This window comes from Mustelus asterias, chromosome 2, assembly GCF_964213995.1.
Source record: "Mustelus asterias chromosome 2, sMusAst1.hap1.1, whole genome shotgun sequence".
Classification (NCBI taxonomy): domain Eukaryota; kingdom Metazoa; phylum Chordata; class Chondrichthyes; order Carcharhiniformes; family Triakidae; genus Mustelus; species Mustelus asterias.
The window spans coordinates 75,590,539-75,612,514 of record NC_135802.1 but is presented as its reverse complement, the minus strand read 5'-3'; the positions used below and the strand labels follow the sequence as shown (position 1 = coordinate 75,612,514).

Here is a 21,976-nt window from a genome sequence, read left to right as displayed (position 1 = left end):
TGATCTCATTGAATGGTAAAGCAGGCTTGAGGGCCAAATGGCTTACATCTCCTTTTTCAAATGTTTATATATGATGGTAACCAACTCCTGTTATGAGGAACTAATTCTGCTGCCCAACTTGCAAGAGTTCATACCTGCTGTTCGTTGTCTTTTGACAAGCTATTGACTTTCCTCTTTGTGGATTGGAAGGAGAGGCAAGGTAATATTAATTTACCCTAATTAGGGTAAAGCTCATTATAAACAACAACTGATGATAGCAGTTCAGAACCAAATTGACTATTGGTAATACAGTGTCCGAGTTGGGCTTGTCTAAACCATCCAGTCTGGCTCCCGAATTGACCCTGGAAATAGGGGCAGGGATGCTAACCACTGACTCTAGATCATATGCAGGTTAATCAGTAGGGTAGTCCTAGAGGGAGAAACAAAGTGAAACGTCCTAATGATCTGCACTTAATGCTTTGAACTATCAGATGTTGGAGACAATGGCATAGTTATTTCATCAGAGTAACTTTGAACATGTTCCCTCTGGTTTGTGGCTTTTTCCACTTGTGGTTGATGTTCATAATCATTTGACATAGTTACCTTTTTTTGTTTTGTTCTTTTCTTATATTTTCTGAAGGATAACTGCTATTTCCATGGCCAGTAAACTCTCTGACATGCATCTTGGAGACTCGGTGGAAATCAGTAAACTCATTTCTAAGAAAGAAATGAAACAGACCAGGTAAATTATCCTTGAACACATTTTGTATGTAGCTTTTGAGCATTAGATTATGTTAGTCGTGTTTAATAGTTGTAATTTTCCAAACTGAAAATGTAAAATTGCAGAATCTTAGCTAAAAGCATCAGGGACTAAAACTTAATGAATTATTGGCCTGTATTATTCATGTGAGCAGGACGTATTTTTGTATTACTTTTTCCAGTGTTAAAAGGTTTAAACGGCATTTAGCATCAATTATGAGAAATCCCAGTGGTCAGAAATAAGTACTTTTTAGAAGTGTTTTTATAAACTGTTCAATGTTTGAAGTAAAGTTTAATTACCAGGATTGCTGTATTGGTATAAAATTGTTGTTTTTCCATGCAGATTGGAGTGTGATGAAGAATGTGCAACAGTGGAAAGAAACAGGTGCGTTATTCAACTGTCAATGCTATTCATTCAGACATATTCATTTGAAATTTAATTTGTGCTCTGGTACTCCCATGAAATAAATGCATGTTTTCGTTTGGCTTAATATAAGACTGCCTAAGCCTAATTTAATTTTATAGCTCACACTTGGATAATAAAAGAAAAAAACACCATTGTTACGGTGATTGATTTGTTCAAACATTAAGAATAGCGTTAATATCCTGGACTAAATACTGTGTGCAACTGTTGTGGCCAACCCTCAAATGTAATGCAATGATGCATTCATTGGAGAAGGGGCATAAAAGAACAAGAAGTGTAAAGGGGATGAGATATGAGGAAGGTTTAAGAGAAGCTTAAGTTCCAAAATCTAGCAAAAAGAAAGCCAAAGGGGGAAGAGAAAAGGGAGTAACATAAATCATGAACTTGCTTAGCTAACATGAAGCCAAGATAATCACCTGCTAGCTTTGTCAGGCCAGTCAGCGTGGAGGACACGGACCTTAGTGAAAAGTAAATTTGAACTATATTCTTAAGACTGGTGAATGCTTAAAAAGATCTAGGTAAGGTAGTTGAGTTAAAGAAGTTAGAGGAGTTAAATTTGAATACTAGGCTGAATGAACAGAAATATTCAAATGTTTTTTTTCTAATGTTCTTAAACATGTATTATATATTTTATCTGCATTCTCTCCTCAACTTTTACCCTTTCCTTCCTTACTCGGTTCTGTATTTCAACAATTGTGTTCCATATCTAACCATAATTTGGCATTAATTAGCATGTTAATGCTCATATTCTGTTTACTTTGTGTTGTGCATTTGTGCAAAGAAAGCACTCGCTTAACTTCTGTGTTCTGTGAATGTGAAATCAGTTGAATAAATGCCCTCCCTTATGAACAAAAATACATTTTGCTACATTAATAGAACACTGCATTTGTTTTTATTTAATTTGTGGAGATTGACCATAAATCAAGGTTCGATGAGTTTATGGAATACGAGTAACAAATTATTTTCTATTATGTATATGTACATTTAATTGCTGAGTAATGCTAACACCTACATCTTGTTTTCTGCCTTTGACAAGATCTGTATTTGTGGATGTAAGCCAGTTACCACAACTCCCCTGCCCCAGACCCTCCTTCACCACCCAAACTCCATGTCCTATTTGACCTCCAGCTAAGCTTCCAACCCCAGCCCTGCTGCTGGTTTCCTAATCTGTAATACTGCTCATCCATGAGCCTTGTCCTTGCTGATGTGTTGCTATTAACTCAATGGTAGCACTCTCACCTCTCGGCCAAAAGCCTGTAAGTTCACCCAAAGTTACTGTTAATTAAGTACTTTTGAAGTGTAGTGCTAGAATAATTTGCAGTAGCCAATTTACACACAGTAAGCCCCCACAAACAAATAAACTGAATGGGTCACCTGTTTTATTTATTGGTGAAAGATAAATATGGGCCTGCGCATCAGGAGACTTCCCCTCCTGCTTTTCAAATAGTGCCGTGGGATCTTTGTGTCCATCTGAGAGGCAGATGGGAGCTCTGGCTTAACATGGCATCCAAAAGTAGCAGTACTCCCTCAGTACAACACTAGTTGTCAGTCTAGTTTATGTACTCAAGTTTTGAGTGGGACTTAAACCCACAATGTTCGGGTTGAGACAATAGTGCTAGCATTGAGCTACAACTGACATTAAAAAGTTGACCTGGCTGCTTGTGGAGAACATTGTCGATTGATTAATCCCTGGTTTATAGGTGCAGCAATGCTGTGCCGCTCAGATGTATATGGCGTTAACCTGTCTGGCACACAAAAGTCTTTAAATTCCTCCTTGCTATTCCCAAGTATTTATTATGTTACTTTGCATGTTTTTTAACAGGCGACTAGCAGATGCTTTAAATATTAACCCTGCCGCAGATCCATTTCACGTTCGCAGCTTAGGATCCAAATACAGTGATAGTCTGAAGGAAGATGCAAGGTAGGCATTGATTGATGATTGGAAGTTTTGAAATACAGATATGTGATAACCAATTTTAAAATTGTATCTGGATATATGACATCCTGGCTACGAAGCAGATGGATTGTTCAGTTTTAATGTAAGGGTATTTCATGCTAATACAATGACTCACTTTAACTTGGCATCAATGGGGAAACAGATCCTGGAGAGATGTAGGAATAACAGAGTTGTCGTGATGGGAGATTTTAATTTCCCAAACATAGATTGGAATATCCCTAGGGCTAGGGGTTTGGATGGAGAGGAGTTTGTTAGGTGTGTCCAGGAGAGTTTCCTGACACAGTATGTGGATAAGCCTACTAGAGGAGAGGCTGTACTTGATCTGGTGCTGGCTAATGAACCTGGACAGGTGGAGGATCTCTCGGTGGGTGAGCATCTTGGGGATAGCGATCATAATTCTATCTCCTTCACGATAGCATTGGAAAGAGATAGGATCAGGCAGGCTAGGAAAGTGTTTCTCTGGAGTAAAGGGAAATACAGTGTCATCAGGGAGGAAATTAGACGGGTAAATTGGAAGGAGGCATTCTTGGGGAAAAGTACCGAAGGAAAGTGGAGGATTTTCAAGGAATGTTTGTCTGGAGCTCTGCATGACAACGTTCCGATGAGACAGGGGGGTGTTGGTAGGGTACGGGAACCGTGGTGCACGAAGGTTGTGATGAACCTGGTGAATAAGAAAAGAGAGGCGTACAGAAGGTTCAGAGAGCTAGGAGGTGTTAAGGATTTAGAGGAGTATACGGGATGTAGGAAGGAGCTTAAGAAGGAAATTAGGAGAGCGAGAAGGGGTCATGAGAAGGCCTTGGCGGGTAAGATTAAGGAGAATCCCAAGGCTTTCTACAAATATGTCAAGAGTAAAAGGATGAGATGTGAAGGCATAGGACCCTTAAAAGGTGAAGGGGGAAAAGTTTGTGCGGAACCGTTAGAAATGGCGGAGCTGCTTAATGAATACTTTACCTCGGTATTCATGGTGGAAAGGGATCTGGGTGGTTGTACTGCTGGTTTGCGGTGGACAGAAAGGATCGAGCATGTGGACATAAAGAAAGAGGATGTGTTGGAACTATTGAATGGCATCAAGGTTGGTAAGTCGCCGGGACCGGATGGGATGTACCCCAGGTTACTGTGGGAGGCGAGGGAGGAGATTGCGGAGCCTTTGGCGATGATCTTTGCATCGTCGATGGAGACGGGAGAGGTTCCGGAGGATTGGAGGATTGCAGATGTGGTCCCTATATTCAAGAAAGGGAACAGGGACAGCCCGGGAAATTACCGACCGGTGAGTCTAACCTCAGTGGTTGGTAAGTTGATGGAGAGGATCCTGAGAGACAGGATTTATGATCATCTAGAGAAGTTTAGTATGATCAAAAGTAGCCAGCACGGCTTTGTCAAGGGCAGGTCGTGCCTTACGAGCCTGGTTGAGTTCTTTGAAAATGTGACCAAACACATTGACGAAGGAAGAGCGGTGGATGTGGTCTATATGGACTTCAGCAAGGCGTTCGATAAGGTCCCCCATGCAAGACTTCTTGAGAAAGTGAGAGGGCATGGGATCGAAGGGGCTGTTGCCTTGTGGATCCAGAACTGGCTTGCCTGCAGAAGGCAGAGAGTGGCTGTGGAGGGGTCTTTCTCTGCATGGAGGTCAGTGACCAGTGGAGTGCCCCAGGGATCTGTTCTGGGACCCTTGCTGTTTGTCATTTTCATAAATGACCTGGATGAGGAAGTGGAGGGATGGGTTGGTAAGTTTGCTGACGACACCAAGGTAGGTGGTGTTGTGGATAGTTTGGAGGGATGTCAGAAGTTGCAGCGAGACATAGATAGAATGCAAGACTGGGCGGAGAAGTGGCAGATGGACTTCAACCCGGATAAGTGTGTGGTGATCCATTTTGGCAGATCCAATGGGATGAAGCAGCAGTATAATATGAAGGGTACCATTCTTAGCAGTGTAGAGGATCAGAAGGACCTTGGGGTCCGGGTCCATAGGACTCTTAAATCGGCCTCGCAGGTGGAGGATGCGGTCAAGAAGGCGTACGGCGTACTGGCCTTCATTAATCGAGGGATTGAGTTTAGGAGTCGGGAGATAATGCTGCAGCTTTATAGGACCCTGGTTAGACCCCACTTGGAGTACTGCGCGCAGTTCTGGTCACCTCATTACAGGAAAGATGTTGAAGCCATTGAAAGGGTGCAGAGGAGATTTACAAGGATGTTGCCTGGATTGGGGGGCATGCCTTATGAGGATAGGTTGAGGGAGCTTGGTCTCTTCTCCCTGGAGAGACGAAGGATGAGAGGTGACCTGATGGAGGTTTACAAGATGTTGAGAGGTCTGGATAGGGTAGACTCTCAGAGGCTATTTCCAAGGGCTGAAATGGTTGCTACGAGAGGACACAGGTTTAAGGTGCTGGGGGGTAGGTACAGAGGAGATGTCAGGGGTAAGTTTTTCACTCAGAGGGTGATGGGTGAGTGGAATCGGCTGACGTCGGTGGTGGTGGAGGCAAACTCGTTGGGGTCTTTTAAGAGACTTCTGGATGAGTACATGGGATTTAATGGGATTGAGGGCTATAGATAGGCCTAGAGGTGGGGATGTGATCGGCGCAACTTGTGGGCCGAAGGGCCTGTTTGTGCTGTGGCGTTCTATGTTCTATGTTCAATGCTCACTGCCACATGTAGAATTTTCACAGCTCAAAAAGAGTGACCGAAATGCTGGAGTAACAGATGATCAGTGAGCAAGAGACAAGTTTTGATGAAATCCTTCACCCTTTTCTGATGAATCTCACCTGATACATGCAGCATTTTCTGTTTTTATTTTATGACCAACTTTAATGGTTGTGTTTTTATACAGACACTAATTTTTCATTTTCTTTGGGGATTCGGGCATTTTTTGCCATAGACAACACCAGTGCTATTTGCTCAAGTATGATTTACACATAAATGAACTTGTTCATGTTCTTGAGAGTTGTCAATTGAATACCATTCATCAACTTTCCCCTCTCTGCTACATAAATCAAGTATGCTGTTTGACTTATAATTTTTGTTTTGCAAAATAGAAGAATAGACATTGGTAGTGCAGAACTTGAGAACTTGCTGAAAAAAGAGACATGCTGTCAAAGCATTTCATCTTGCATTCCCCAGAACAGATTCTAGAATGTTAAATTTCAAAAGGAAATTAATTTATACTGAGTAAGAAAGTGTGCTGATTGTTGGCAAATTGACTCTGGTCAAGGTATTCCCATGGAGAATGCATCACAGATTGAGTCAACCAGTCTGTGCTTGCAAAACTTCAAACATAATGTCTAACATTAGATATGATTCTGTTACTGGGCAGCACTTGAACAATTCTGAGTGTGCCATGAATTGCATTAACATCCATTATCAGTTGGGCTTGCAATGTGGCTTACTTAAACGTACTAGAAGCTGCATATATTCATAGGCAGGGGCCAGTCCTCTGTAGGCAAAAGAAGCATGTCTAGGCATTGTGGTGTTTGAATTAAAAATACAGAGGATAATGGTTGCCTGGTGCATTCTCCATTGCAACGTCTCGACCAATCGGGGTTGACTTGCCAATCAATCAGTAGCCCTCTTATGCAGTACATTATTGCTCCCTTTAAAATGTGGCATTCTTGTGCCTGTCCGAATGTGTGCAAGACAAAAGGCTTTAACAGCATGTCCCTTTTCCAGCAAAATAAAAAAATCCTAAAGCAACCAACTTACCTTTGGTTGAGTTGATGATTCCCATTCTCTTCACTGAAAGCTCCACATTTTGTGAATATCTGGTTATGATATTGTAATGTGTTCAAGCGGGACTGCACAATCTGAGCATGTGCTGCCCACGTATTTGGGGATGAAAATGAAATGGTGAAAAGCTAACTATAAAAATGAATCCATTTGGAGTGATCAAAAATGATGTGTAGAAATATAGTCTTATAGGAAACTAATTGTGTATAATGCTCATAACTACTAAATTCATCAGGAGATGACATGCCCTGGAAATTTGACTGAATTAAGTTTATGATAATCTAATGTGTATTAGCATGTTCTCAATTTTCTGATTTTTATTAATGCATTCAATCATGGGTCTGTTTTCCTTTATCCCCAACCAAAGGAAAGATCTGAAGTTTGTAACTGAAGTGGAAGAAGAAATTAAAGCTCTTGTGGAAGCTGTTAGTAAGGTTAGTGCTGCAGTCAATAATATGCCTTTATTATTAAAATACCTGCAAAACCATCATCCTGTCCCAAAGGTCTGTATACTAAAGGGCAGCTAGAATGTAATGGCTGATCGTTGTCTCCTTGAGGCAGAGCCACACAAAGGAAAATATTATCACTGGAGTTCAATGTTGAGCCACAATCCATTTTGGAAGTGGTCATCCAGTGTGATGATGGGATATGCTATCACGTTTAGTAAAAATGTACCCTTTTGTAAATATTGGGAATCAAAATGGCAGAAGACGTTTAAATGGAGAGAAAAGATGAAAGCAGGTCCACATGGGGTAGGAATCTGCCCTCTGTCCTTCTCTCTTGCAGCAGGAGTTGCTGCCCTGCTCGATGTTGTGTCCTTCTCCAGAAGCTGAAGGGGGAAATCACTAGGGAGATGCCAATGATCTTTCTCCTGGTGAATTCTGTAAGGTGACAGTTACGGTAGAGTAGAACATCACACCTTTTAGGTCATGTCCTCAGAGAATTTCCAGAACAAATGTTAATGGAGTGTGAGTGAAATCTTCCCAAAAGTTTCCCGGAAAGTCTCATGACAGAAGTCCACATCAAACCTCCAGCAGCTAGGGCAGCACAGTGGTTAGCACTGCTGCCTCACAGAGCCAGGGACCCGGGTTCAATTCCGGCCTCGGGTGACTTTGTGGAGTTTGCGCATTATCCCCGTGTCTGCATGGGTTTCCTCCCAGTACTCCGGTTTCCTCCCACAGTCCAAAGAGGGATAGTTGATTGGCCATGCTAAATTGCCCCTTAGTGTCGGGGAACTAGCAGGATAAAAAAGTGGAGTTATGTGGATGGGGCCTGGGTGGAATTGTGGTCCGTGCAGCCTTGATGGGCCAAATGGCCGCCTCCTGCACTGCAGGGATTCTATGATTCTATTGAATAGTAAAAGACGATTTACTTGTAGCAGCAATCAATCCTCTGCAATAACTAGATTACTCCCAATTAACTGATCATCGTTCGATGTGGTTATTGGGTCAGGAGTTCGCCAGAAAAATGCTATGTAATTTCCTTAACGTGCTCGCAGGCAATCGGCCTCTTGACAATCCGTCAGGTAGCCATTCAACTCCTTTTCCAAGGTGTTACCTTGTGCTAAGCACTAGTTAAATTGCCATTTTAGCTTAACCACCTAGTCCACTCTGGAGATTTTTTAAGCACCTAAATTCTCTTGAGGAAATTGCCTCATTTAGAGCTTTTGTTCCTTCCAATTCAGGAAGTTCCAAAAAGAGGTTAAATACTTGGAGAAAATGAGGCAAGCCAGTTGACCCTTTCAAAACTACTTTGAGAATGTGTTGCTTTGCTGCTCTTTGAATGAGATAATGGTATATCTCAGTTGGAGAAACTAACTTGCAAAGTTGTTGCATTCTTAATTTACTGATGATAACAGCAATATTTCCACCCTTTCGGAGCAGACCCTATGGGCCGAATGGCCTCCTTCTGCACTATAGGGATTCTATGATTCTCTCCTGATTAATTGAAAATGGTACCAAATTGAGTCGCAGCCGGAAAGCTAAATACAGGTTAGCATTAACTTTTATATAATTGGAAATGTCAGGGGGGAGAAATTCCCACCCTGTGACAGAATTCTGAATTTCGATTATGGAATTTCACCCTTTGAAATGTTTTACTAACCTCCCCCTCCCCCCTCTTCATAGTCGTTTGCTTCACTTCACATGTATGTAATTCAACAAAGGTTTTGTTCCACTTTTGATTGATTCCGCACAGTGCCACTGGCTGCTTTGACGATTATTGAAACAATAGCTGGAGTAGCATGTGCCAAATTCCTCAATCCCCCCTTCCTTTCCTGTTTCACGTCAGGAGAGCTCTGTTTGTTGGGCGTTAGTGGTGGATTTTTTTTTGATGTGTAAGTGAAGGATTCAGTGGGCATTTTCTTCAGACCCTGGATGTAAGCGCGTGGTTTTCAATAATGGGTATCAGCCTGTCCTGAACACACAAACTGCTGAACCAGAAAAGAACCCCAGCAGTGGTGATGTTCCATGGTCCTGAGCCACGTGCTGACCCAACATGAGCATCTCCTCTGTTGGTTGTCAGGCAAAGGAGGCACAGCCCACTCTCATCACTTGGGTACCACTAAAACTTTGGTAGGGTTCACATTCTGTTCCTTTTATAATAAAGGTAACTGGAAAGCCAGTATCCTGGCTATATCAGGTGGCTGGTAAATTGAAACTCCAAAAATGAGCTGAACTGAATTCATTGCACAGTATTTTTACAATTCCTAGTGCATTCAAATTGCCAGTCCAAAGATACCAGTTTGCAGTAATTAATAGTAGTAATTAAACCACTAGCAATTGCAGTAGTTATTAAATGATTGGTACACTTATCCAGAACTTAGTCAGGTAAGAATATTTTATGATTTTGCTGATTTTTCTTTTCACCTGAAGTTGTCTGTAAAATGTCCTCCTGAGCAACCGCACACTGAGAAAACATTTTAAGCAATATGACTAGAAATTATCTTTGACCAGCAGCAAATATACAGATAAAAATGCTCTCTCATAAAAATTAGCTGAATCACAACACAGACATGAGGTCTCGGATGATTTTATCAGGGCTCTGATTTTCCCTTTTTCAATGATTTGTGTGCAGGTAATATTTACAATTTAGAGTATATAATTTATAACGTTGACATTGTCAAGATAGAAATCTCTGGCCGAGAACTTAAACATGCACCATTATTTTACCTACCAGTGTATCTCACTTAGGGGTGTGATGACTACTTGTTCACTCCACCAATAGAAATTAAGGTTGATGATATTTTCAAGGGCTGAGTCTCCCTCAATCTCGGTGTCAGTACCTCTCTCTTTCTTTGTGACCCTCCTTAAAGTCTACCTCTGACCAAGCATTTAGTCACCTGTCCTGATATTTCTTGTTTTGCATTGGTATCAATTTTTCTCTTATGCTTTTGTTAACATTAAAATCCTAGATGCAAGTTATTCTTGAGTGGCATGATAGATTTGAGTCACTCTGTTTATACCTCAGGCTAAAAGGCAAAACAAAATTAGCCAGTTAAAGCAATATTTGTATAACTTTGGTACTGAAAAATTTGAGTAACTTTTCAATTGCTTTGAGAGTATGGACTTCATCCTATATTACATGCATTAACTGCATTGAACGCTGAACTTCTGAGGTCGCTTTAGTGATTTTATACAGATGCATTGGTCCAGCCTTGATGGTAATAGAAGGTCAATAAACCTGAAGTCTAATAATTTCATTCATTTGAAATGGCCTAAAAGCATTTGCATTTCATACAGATCATAATTTTCCAGCTCTTCATGCTGCAATGACTTTGCTGATTGCGCTATAATGTGCACATGATTGCTTATCTCTCAATTTCAGACTATTACTCTTGAGCACGCTCATCCCTGAAATAATAAATGGTTTCTTCTTTTTCATCCAGGGCAAACAGCAGAAGAAAAGTCGTTGCTATCCCCCAATGAACCGGGAACATCGCAGGATCATTCATGAGCTAGCTGAAGTCTATGGAGTTGAAAGTGTCAGTTACGACAGTGAACCCAAGCGTAATGTTGTTATAACTGCTATGAAGTGAGTGTTGGTGATCATAAAACTCTCTTTAAAATTATATATTTTCTCTCTTTTCCATCCTCCTGTCTCAAAAAGCAGTAAAAAAAAATTTTTTTTCAGTTTTCTTGATGCATGGGAACCAGTTTGCTCACTGGAAAAGATATTTGTCTTTCCTTTCGAGGAAAAATGGGTTCTAGATGAAATGAGTTTTGACAAATTAGTCCCTATTGGGCTTAGGCCCACAGCACTAAACTATCCCGACTCAGCAATGACTGGCAATCTCAAAGGTCACAGGAAGATTTCAGTTGGAAATGGAGAAATGTCACATAAATATGGAAAGCACTCTTCTAAAGTTAGTACAGAAGCACATTGTTAATGATTAAGAACAGCTTGATTTATTTCATTGCTGTTTGATAGACCTTGCCTTACACAACTCTGAGGTAAGGTTGCAGTTGTCTGCAGATCCCTTGAAAGTGTTGATAAAGTAGCTGACTGAATAAGTAGGGGAGTTCAGAGGAGTATATTGAAAAAGCAGGCAGGTTATAATGGCAGACTTTAATTTTCACTGACTGGGAGAAACAGCCCCAAAGGTGGCAAATTTCTGTGTGTATTTGAGATACAGGTGGTAGAATTTTTTAAAAAGCACAAAAAAATGAAGTAATTGTGGATATGCTGATAGTTTTAAGGTTATTGCTAATGTTATCTCCTTTCTACGTGCTGGACTTTCCATCCACACTTTGGGCAGAATTGTAGAAGTAGAGAATTGAATTAATTTAATTCAGTTATCCCAGGTTGCTTCTTTCTTCTGGTAAACCACAAGGAAGAGACTGATTTTCTGCCCAGTTATATGCTAAAAAGACAAAAGTTTGATCATGACTTGTGTTCCAATTTTAACTCTTTATTTCAACAAATCACATTTCTTCCCAGAGGAAAATCTGCATGTCCAAATGTTTCACTGACTTCATTGATTGAAAGAGAGATGGCAGCAAGACCACCACCACCAATCGCACATTACAGGCAACAGGCACTTAAGTAAGTATCATGAGGCGTACCAGCTTCAGTCTGGCAATTCACAAGAAAAAACTCTTGTGTACAAATGCAAGTTAAATCTTTAACAAGGAAAACTCTTAATTATGTAATTTTTTTGTGGCATCCTCTGCACATTTCTGGAGTCAAAGAAAGGTGAACCTGATGCCGATGAACTGAATCGTAGAAAGGTGATTTCTCATTAAAGTATTTCCAGCATCTGCTTCATGTGCAGGTGGCATTGATGCTAAAAAGAAGAAAAGATATATTCGTGATGACAGGCCAGACATGCATGCTTGCCGCATCAGTGGAAGCAATGGAAATATCCATCCAGTATTGATAGCCAAGAGCCAGCTCGAGGCTGAGCAATACCCAAACCATACAGATTGCAACAATCTGGTTGAAGACCTCTAGTCAAGCAATCTCCATCTTCCTGATCCAAACTGTAACACAAAACCAATCTTGTAAGATACATTTGACTACTGTATTTATTAGAAAGCCTTCTCCCTTTACTTTTGTGAGAGAATTTCTTCCTTCTAAATGTAGCAATGGAATATCTGACAAGATTGTTGAGACTGACCATAGAATCCCGACAGTGCCGAAGGAGGCCATTCGGCCCATCGAGTCTACACCGACCACAATCCCACCCAGGCCCTATCCCCGCTTAGTTACCCTGCTAATCCCTCTAACCTATCACATCCCAGGACTCTAAGGGTTAATTTAACATGTCCAATCAACCTAACCCACACATCTTTGGACTGTGGGAGGAAACCAGAGCACCCGGAGGAAACCCACGCAAACACGGGAAGAACGTGCAAACTCTACACAGACAGTGACCCAAGCCGGGAATCGAACCCAGGTTCCTGGAGCTGTGAGGCAGCAGTGCTAACCACTGTGCCACCCCTGATGCCCTGCACCTATTCATTTCTCACCAGCTCACTTGATATATTAGATAGTATTAGATTGAAATTAGGCAAGTCACCTTTTCCACACTTCTCATGGGCTCAGAATTTGACTGCAGGTGTGTAGGGGTGATCCCTACACAGGGATCACAATGTAGTAAAGGGACTGTTGAGCTCCTCACAGTCTTTGGCCTGAGTCCTTCACCTCTTCCTCACTACTTTCCATGTTGAAGAATTTGTAGACCAGTACTTGGACTAAACAAACTTTAATTCTTGCCACATTGCATTGTAGAATTGCTACATTCACCCCATCCATTTGTTTTCATTTCTTGGAAATGCTGTTTATGATTTGTTCATGTAAGAAAGCCAATTAAGAGCCTTGGCTCAGACATTCAATTTGATGACCCGTTGGATTTGATGTATCTTGAGCATTCTGCAGAATGTAGCTGATGTCCAATAGTTCAATGTGTGACCATAGTCAACAAACATCAACAAGTTATTCAGCTTGGGGGATATCATAGTTGAGCCTAACCCTGTCTACATCTCTGGTCCAATGCCTGCCATTTGCAGATGAAATTTCTAACAGGGTCAGAAATGACTGATAGCTTTCCTCACTATCATCCAGCCTTGGAATCCTGAGATCAAATGAAACCTGCATTGGCTGTGCATAGATAACCTAGCAAAGTCTAGAGATCATTGAAGCGTGTTTATCAATTTACCTTTTAGTGATTTACCCTCACCCATTGGGATCTTAATCTGATCCTGCATACATTAACATACTCTCTTATAAACATCTCAGTGCGAATTACCTTTATTTGGAAAAACTGCACATTCAGTGGCTCTGGTTTTGACTCATTAGTTTAATAAGATATTGTTACTAGTCATTTACTTGACATTCTGGCCAACTGGTCTTTTCTGTCAAGATAATTTTCCATTTTTTTCCTGCACTATAAATCTGAATTGAATGATCCTAATGTTGTGGGGGCATAGACTCTACGCCCTTCAAACGGATTTATCAAATAATTCTAGCTGTTATCATCCCAAGGCTCTAAGAATATCACTTCAACAAACAAAGACTTGAAAAATGGATGGTGGAATATGATTCTCACTTCCATATTTGGAATTTCAATGACTTCAGAAACAATTCTATCGATGCTAGAGTAATCTCTTACACATCCTTAAAATAAGTGTCCATTAACAAAATCAGTAAAGCTGCTTTATGTAGCAACTTGCATACATTTATTAAATATTAAGGCGAAGGTGCAGACTGTAGTGTTGCAGTCATAGCCAGGGTGTAGAGAAAGATAAACTTAATATAAGGTATGTCCATTCAAACGTTTGATGGCAGCAGGGAAGAAGCTGTTCTTGAGTGGGTTGGTACATGACCTCGGACTTTTGTATCTTTTTCCTGACAGAAGAATGTGGAAGATAGTGTGTCGGGGTGCGTGGGGTCCTTGATTATGCTGGCTGCTTTTCTGTGGCAGTGGGAAGTATGGACAGAATCAGTGGATAGGAGGCTGGTTTGCGTGATCGACTGGGCTTCATTCACGACACTTTGTAGTTTCTTGCAATCTTGGATAGAGCAGGAGCCATACCAGGTGTGATACATCTGGAAAGGATACTTTCTATGGTGCATCTGTAAAAGCTGATGAGAGCGGACATGCCAAATTTCCTTAGCCTCCTGAGAAAGTAGAGGCGTTGGTGGGCTTTCTTAATATAATGTCAGTGTGGAGGGACCAGGACAGGTTGTTGATCTCCACAACTTGGGAGTATCCTTTTTCCATGACTCGATTACTACTGCATTGATCTTTAAATTATATGGAGAGTGTTGAAAGGAAGGGAATCATAATTTTGATTGAATCTATCCTAATTTAATAAGGATGCCTGCCAAATATTGAATTTCCACCTGGCCATCTTCTGAACCTTGTAGGGAATTAACACAATTATTTCTAATCTTCTCCATACTTTCAACATGGGACAAATTAAATTCCAATTTGTAGACAGAGCTGTTCTATCGTGCAGGAATCATCAGGATCAGTGCTATTTGACTTACCATATGCCACGATCAGGGTTGTCATTCCCTCCCATGGCTTTCCTAGTATATGGTCTAGGTCATAAAGTGCAACTTAGCAAAGGTTGCCAGCAAAGTGAACCCTTATCTTGCCTATTAGGTGGCACTTATCAGATGTGTTTTGGAAATCTGGGTATCCTATTTCTACTGGTTCCCTTTTATCCACCCTATTGGTTGCATCCTCAATACCCGTAATGATTTTGCAAAGTCCATTTGCCTTTTGTAAAGCAGTGTTGATTTTGGCTGACCGTACTGTGCTTTTCTAAGTTCATTATTAAGACTTCCATAATAAGTAGTGTCCTCCCATCTTCAGCTACTTCATCAATGACCTTCCCTCCATCATAAGGTCAAAAGTGGGGATGTTCACCATTCGGGACTCCTCAAATACTGAAGCAGTCAGTACATGTGTAGCATTAAAGTGAAAACTAGAAGTGGGCAGCAAAGGAGTCTGGGAAGGGTTTTTATTTTAACTTTAAAAGTCAGTTACCTGGGTGGTTCCCCCTCAGTAGTAGTTTTTTTTTCTCTCGGGCCCCTAGCCCTATAAATTGGTGCAGAGGAGATACCCGATCCTCTACACTGGTAGAGGATCCCACCCTTCCATCCTCCTCTAACCTAATTATAAGTGTGGGGAAGTTTTTTGTTTTTTTTTCTTGCTGGTAATGGCTTCAGGGATGGCAGTTCAGGCAGTATGCTGCATCTCCTGTGGGATGTATGTGGTGAGGAAATCCAGTAGTGTTTCAGGAGATTTTAGTTGTAAGAAGTGCATTAGATTGCAGCTTCTGGAGGAGCGTGTAAAGGAGCTGGAGGGGGAGGTAGAGGAACTCCGCATAATTCGGGAGGCGGAGGTGGAAGTTGATAGGAGTTATAGAGAAATAGTAACTCCTAGAAATGAGGCTTGGGTCAATGCCAGGAGGAGGGGTAAGAAGCAATCGGGAAGACAATCCCCTGGGGCGGTTCCCCTCCATAATAGGTTTTCGGTGCTGGAGGCTACAGTTGAGGAGGAATCAACTGAGCATAGAGAGCAGATCTCTGGGGGTGAGCCGAGTGAGAAAGCTCAGGTGGTTAGGGGCTGTAAAAGACTGGGCCTTGTGATTGGGGACTCCACAATTAAGGGGACAGATAGGAGGGTCGGAACTAAAGGTAGGGACTCAGGGTTGGTGTGTTGCCTACCAGGGGCTGGGGTCCGGGATGTGTCTGACAGGGTATTCAGGACTCTTAGGGGGGAGGGAGATAAACCACAAGTTATTGTACATGTGGGGACACACGACATAGGGAGGATAGGGGAAGGGGATATTAGGCAGGGATTTATGGAGTTGGGGTGGAAACTAAAGGCCAAGACTGACAGAGTGGTTATCTCTGGACTCTTGCCTGTACCACGGGATAGTTTAGAGAGGAATAGGGAGAGGGAAGGTTTGAATTCATGGCTGAGGGGATGGTGCAGGAGGGAGGGGTTCAGGTACTTAAGCAATTGGGGCTCGTACTGGGGAAGGTGTGACCTCTATGAGAAGGATGGTCTACACCTTAATCAGAAGGGGACCAATATCCTGGGGGGTAAATTTGCTAAGGCCATGCAGGGAGGTTTAAACTGATTCGGGGGGGGGGAGGGATCCTGAGTAGTGGGGCTGAAAGTGAGGGATGCATGGATGGGGACTGCAATGCACGGCATTGCAGAGGTGGGGTGGAGCAGGGTTTGAAATGTGTATACTTCAATGCCAGGAGTATTCGCAATAAAGTGGGTGAACTTGCAGCGTGGATCAGTACCTGGGACTTCGATGTTGTGGCTATTTCAGAGACATGGATAGAGCAGGGGCAGGAATGGATGCTGCAGGTCCCGGGGTTCAAATGTTTTAGTCGAAGTAGGGAAGGAGGTAGAAGAGGGGGAGGGGTAGCATTATTGGTCAGAGATTGTATCACAGTGTCAGAGAGGAGGTTTGATGAGGACTTATCTGTTGAGGTAGTATGGGCGGAGATTAGAAATAGGAGAGGAGAGGTCACCCTGTTGGGAGTCTTTTATAGACCTCCTAAAAGTTCTAGAGAGGTTGAGGAAAGGATTGCGGAGTCAATCCTGCTTAGGAGTGATAGTAATAGGGCAATTGTTATGGGGGATTTTAACTTGACTAATATTGACTGGAATTGTTATAGCTCTAGCTCGTTAGAGGGGTCAGTTTTTGTTCAAAGCGTGCAGGAAGGTTTTTTGACTCAGTATGTAGACAGGCCAACTAGAGGTGAGGCTATATTGGATCTGGTGCTGGGAAATGAGCCAGACCAGGTGCTAGACTTGGAAGTTGGTGTGCATTTTGGTGATAGTGACCACAATTCGGTTACGTTCACCTTAGTGATGGAAAGGGATAGGCATGAACCTCGGGCCAGTGGTTTTAGCTGGGGAAGGGTAATTATGAGGCTATTAGGAGAGAATTAGGAAACATAGGTTGGACTAGGAGATTACAGGGACTGGGAACGTCCGACATGTGGAGTTTTTTCAAGGAGCAGCTACTGCGAGTCTGTGATAGGTATGTCCCTGTCAGGCAAGGAGGAATTGGTAGGGCTAGGGAACCGTGGTGCACCAAAAAAGTTTCTTTGTTGGTTAAAAAGAAAAAGGAGGCTTATGTTCGGATGAGACGTGAGCACTCGGGTAGTGCACTAGAAAGCTTTAGATTGGCTAAGAGGGAGTTGAAGAGCGAGCTTAGAAGGGCTAAAAGGGGACATGAGAAGACTTTGGCGGATAGGGTTAAAGAGAATCCTAAGGCGTTCTATAGGTATGTCAAGAACAGAAGGTTGGTTAGGGCAAGTTTAGGGCCAGTTATAGATGGCAGAGGGAAGTTATGTGTGGAACCGGAGGAGATTGGTGAAGCATTGAACCAATATTTCTCTTCGGTGTTCACGCAAGGGGACATGAATATAGCTGAGGAGGACACTGGGTTGCAAGGGAGTAGAATAGACAGTATTACAGTTGATAAGGAGGATGTGCAGGATATTCTGGAGGGTCTGAAAATAGATAAATCCCCTGGTCCGGATGGGATTTATCCAAGGATTCTCTGGGAGGCAAGAGAAGTGATTGCAGAGCCTCTGGCTCTGATCTTCAGGTCGTCGTTGGCCTCTGGTATAGTACCAGAAGATTGGAGGTTAGCGAATGTTGTCCCATTGTTTAAGAAGGGGAACAGAGACTTCCCCGGGAATTATAGACCGGTGAGTCTCACTTCTGTTGTCGGCAAGATGTTGGAAAAAATTATAAGGGATAGGATTTATAGTTATTTGGAGAGTAATGAATTGATAGGTGATAGTCAGCATGGTTTTGTGGCAGGTAGGTCGTGCCTTACTAACCTTATTGAGTTTTTTGAGAAAGTGACCAAGGAGGTGGATGGGGGCAGGGCAGTGGACGTGGTATATATGGATTTTAGTAAGGCGTTTGATAAGGTTCACCATGGTAGGCTTCTGCAGAAAATGCAGATGTATGGGATTGGGGGTGATCTAGGAAATTGGATCAGGAATTGGCTAGCGGATAGGAAACAGAGGGTGGTGGTTGATAGTAAATATTCATCATGGAGTGCGGTTACAAGTGGTGTACCTCAGGGATCTGTTTTGGGGCCACTGCTGTTTGTAATATTTATTAATGATCTGGATGAGGGTATAGTTGGGTGGATTAGCAAATTTGCTGATGACACCAAAGTCGGTGGTGTGGTAGACAGTGAGGAAGGGTGTCGTAGTTTGCAGGAAGACTTAGACAGGTTGCAAAGTTGGGCCGAGAGGTGGCGGATGGAGTTTAATGCGGAGAAGTGTGAGGTAATTCACTTTGGTAGGAATAACAGATGTGTTGAGTATAGGGCTAACGGGAGGACTTTGAATAGTGTGGAGGAGCAGAGGGATCTAGGTATATGTGTGCATAGATCCCTGAAAGTTGGGAATCAAGTAGATAAGGTTGTTAAGAGGGCATATGGTGTCTTGGCGTTTATTGGTAGGGGGATTGAATTTAGGAGTCGTAGCGTTATGTTGCAACTGTACACAACTCTGGTGCGGCCGCACTTGGAGTACTGTGTGCAGTTCTGGTCCCCACATTACAGGAAGGATGTGGAGGCTTTGGAGAGGGTGCAGAGGAGGTTTACCAGGATGTTGCCTGGTATGGAGGGGAGATCCTATGAGGAGAGGCTGAGGGATTTGGGATTGTTTTCGCTGGAAAGGCGGCGGCTAAGAGGGGATCTTATTGAAACATATAAGATGATTAGAGGTTTAGATAGGGTGGATAGTGATAGCCTTTTTCCTCTGATGGAGAAATCCAGCACGAGGGGGCATGGCTTTAAATTGAGGGGAGGTAGTTATAGAACCGATGTCAGGGGTAGGTTCTTTACCCAGAGGGTGGTGAGGGATTGGAATGCCCTGCCAGCATCAGTAGTAAATGCGCCTAGTTTGGGGGCGTTTAAGAGATCCGTAGATAGGTTCATGGACGAAAAGAAATTGGTTTAGGTTGGAGGGTCACAGTTTTTTTTTAACTGGTCGGTGCAACATCGTGGGCCGAAGGGCCTGTTCTGCGCTGTAATGTTCTATGTTCTATGTTCTATGTTCAAATGCAACAAGATATGGACAGTATCCAGGCTTGGGCAGACAAGTAGCAAGTAACGTTCGCGCCACACAAATGCCAGGCAATGACCATCACCAATAAGAGGCACTCTAACCACCACCCTTTGACATTCAGTAGTGTCACCATCACTGAATCCCCCACTATCAACATCCTTGGGGTTATCATTGACCAGAAACTCAACTGGACTCGCCACATAAATACAGTGGCTACAAGAGTAGGTCAGGGGCTAGGAATGCTGCAGCGAGTAACTCACCTCCTGACTCCCCAAAGCCTGTTGCACCATCTACAAGGCACAAGTCAGGAGTGTGATGGAATACTCCCCACTTGCCTGGATGGATGCAGTTCCAACAACACTCGAGAAGCTTGACACCATCCAGGACACAGCAGCCTGCTTGATTGGCACCGCATCCACTCCCTCCACCACCGACACTCAGTAGCAGCAGTGTGTACTATCAACAAGATGCATTGCAGCAATTCACCAAAGATCTTTCCAAGCCCACTTTCATCCAGAAGGGCAAGGGCAGCAGATACATGGGAACACTACCACCTGCAAATTTCCTTCCAAGCCGCTCACCATCCTGATTTGGAAATATATCGCCGTTCCTTCGCAGTCACTGGGTCAAAATCCTGGAATTCCCTCCCTAATGGCATTGTGAGCAACCCACAGCACATGGACTGCAGCGATTCAAGAAGGCAACTCACCACCACTTTCTCAAGGGCAACTAGGGATGGGTAATAAATGCTGGCCAGCCAGCGACGCCCATGTCCCATGAATGAATTTTTTAAAATAATAAATTTCTCAAATAAAAGCAAAATACCACAAATGCTGGGACTCTGAAATAAAAACAGAAAGTGCAGAATAAACCCAGCGGGTCTGGAGGGAGGAAGAGTTAATGTTTTGAATCCATGGGGGTGATTCTCCCATCCTGATGCAGTAATTTATTTCAGCGGGGCTAGATTAGTGCGATCTGCGCTAGGTGTCCAGCCCCGAGCAATTCTCCCAGCACCAGATTTCTGGCGCCATCAGCTCCATACCGGAAATAGCGATCGGGTCATGGGTGGTGTGGAGGGCCAGTGATGTAGGGGTTGTGGGTTGGCCAGCGATCGAGCTGGCCAACAGTCAGGGGGCCATCAGTGCAGGGTCAATTTTGGCACTGACAGATCAGCGTGTGCACAGTGGCCCAATTAGCGTGCTGATTTCAGCCCCTCCAGTGGGAATAGGCCCCACCCCCTGAAATTTAATGATATTCGTGCTGGTGGCCTCTGCAGTGCACAGAGTGTGGGAGATTCTTTGAACTCCCACTGAAAAAAACAGCATGAATTACTCCAGTTTTCACGCGAATTCGACACTTCGAATTTTTGGGGGGAAAATTCCGGTCCATGTGTTTTGTAGAAGGGTGAAATGGACTCAACATTAACTCAGTCTTTGATTTGAAGGGACCAATCTCTCTCCCCTTTATTTGTAAAAACTCGTGGCTAATTTGCTCTTGCATTTGATTTTTTTCCCCCTTTTTTAATCAACATTTTGGGGGCACTTCGCTCACTTACGACACTTCCAACTGTCAGAAATACTATCCTTTGCAATGTTCTAAACGTCTTCTTTTAATCTAATACTATTCTTAGTTTCCTGAGTAAGCCATGGGTGGATCTTCCCTCCTGTTTTTCAATTAAACGTATCTTTGTTTTATTTATGTCCATAGTTTTTCATCTATTTATCCATTCAAACTTAGCCAGGTCTCTCCTCGCACTTATGTAACCTGCATTGATTAAGTTTAAGATTCTTATTTGTAATTGGAGTATGTCACTTTCAAGCTTAACATGGAATCCAGTTGTATTATGACCAGTTATGATTAGTTCATAGAGCTTTTACTGCAGTCTATATGACTGTGAGTCTATATGAAGATTAAAGTCCCCACAATTATTACATTGCCATTGTTACGGATTCAAATAATGAGTATTGAAAGTACTGTTTAAGCTTTCATGTTTGTGATGTGTGTTTTTAACTGGAAATGCACAAATGAAATAATTTTCTGAAATATTACAGGATTGACAATGGAACAGTCGCCCTGCAAAAGTCATTCAAAGAACCACCAATCATTGATTACTTTGACGTACAGGACTAGAAGATCACTTGTTTTCAAATACATTTGAAATGTTGGCTCACATCCTCTAGAAATTGAGAGGGTAGGAAGTAACCTGATCAGTAGTGAACAAAAGAAGAATCAATGAAGATTTGTAGGGAGATACAATTGTGTCAATCTATTAAACTTCAATCTGCATTTCAAAGTAAGATGCTAGTCTCTGCTGTTAGGCTACCACTGTTGCATGAGTTAAACACACGAGAAATTAAATCAGAATCTGTGGAATGAATTATGTATGCATTTCTATCAGATGTTGTGTTGCTGCTGTAAACGGTGCTGAACAAAGGGTTAATATTGTTTTCCCCTTGGTTTATGTTTTTGAAAGAAATCAACCAGCGTGATGTTAAAGGTGACGTGTAATAATTGCACTCAATAAAGATGAAATAAATTTCAACAGATAATTTATGTTGTCTTTC

The 21,976-nt window shown here is 42.4% G+C and overlaps 1 protein-coding gene across 2 annotated transcripts in view; it reads left to right on the top strand.

Annotated features, from left to right (window-relative positions):
* Nucleotides 1–21,976, top strand: part of nfx1 (nuclear transcription factor, X-box binding 1) — an 80,510-nt gene extending 58,534 nt beyond the window's left edge. Inside the window, exons 18-24 of one of the 2 annotated variants that reach the window (XM_078237523.1) lie at nucleotides 620–721; nucleotides 1,082–1,123; nucleotides 2,985–3,083; nucleotides 7,204–7,270; nucleotides 10,723–10,868; nucleotides 11,775–11,879; nucleotides 21,464–21,976. In XM_078237523.1, the coding sequence (XP_078093649.1) occupies nucleotides 620–721; nucleotides 1,082–1,123; nucleotides 2,985–3,083; nucleotides 7,204–7,270; nucleotides 10,723–10,868; nucleotides 11,775–11,879; nucleotides 21,464–21,542 (640 nt within the window). In that variant the 3' untranslated portion in view covers nucleotides 21,543–21,976. The remainder of the gene's footprint in view (nucleotides 1–619; nucleotides 722–1,081; nucleotides 1,124–2,984; nucleotides 3,084–7,203; nucleotides 7,271–10,722; nucleotides 10,869–11,774; nucleotides 11,880–21,463) is intronic. The other variant, XM_078237533.1, reaches the window with a different exon arrangement.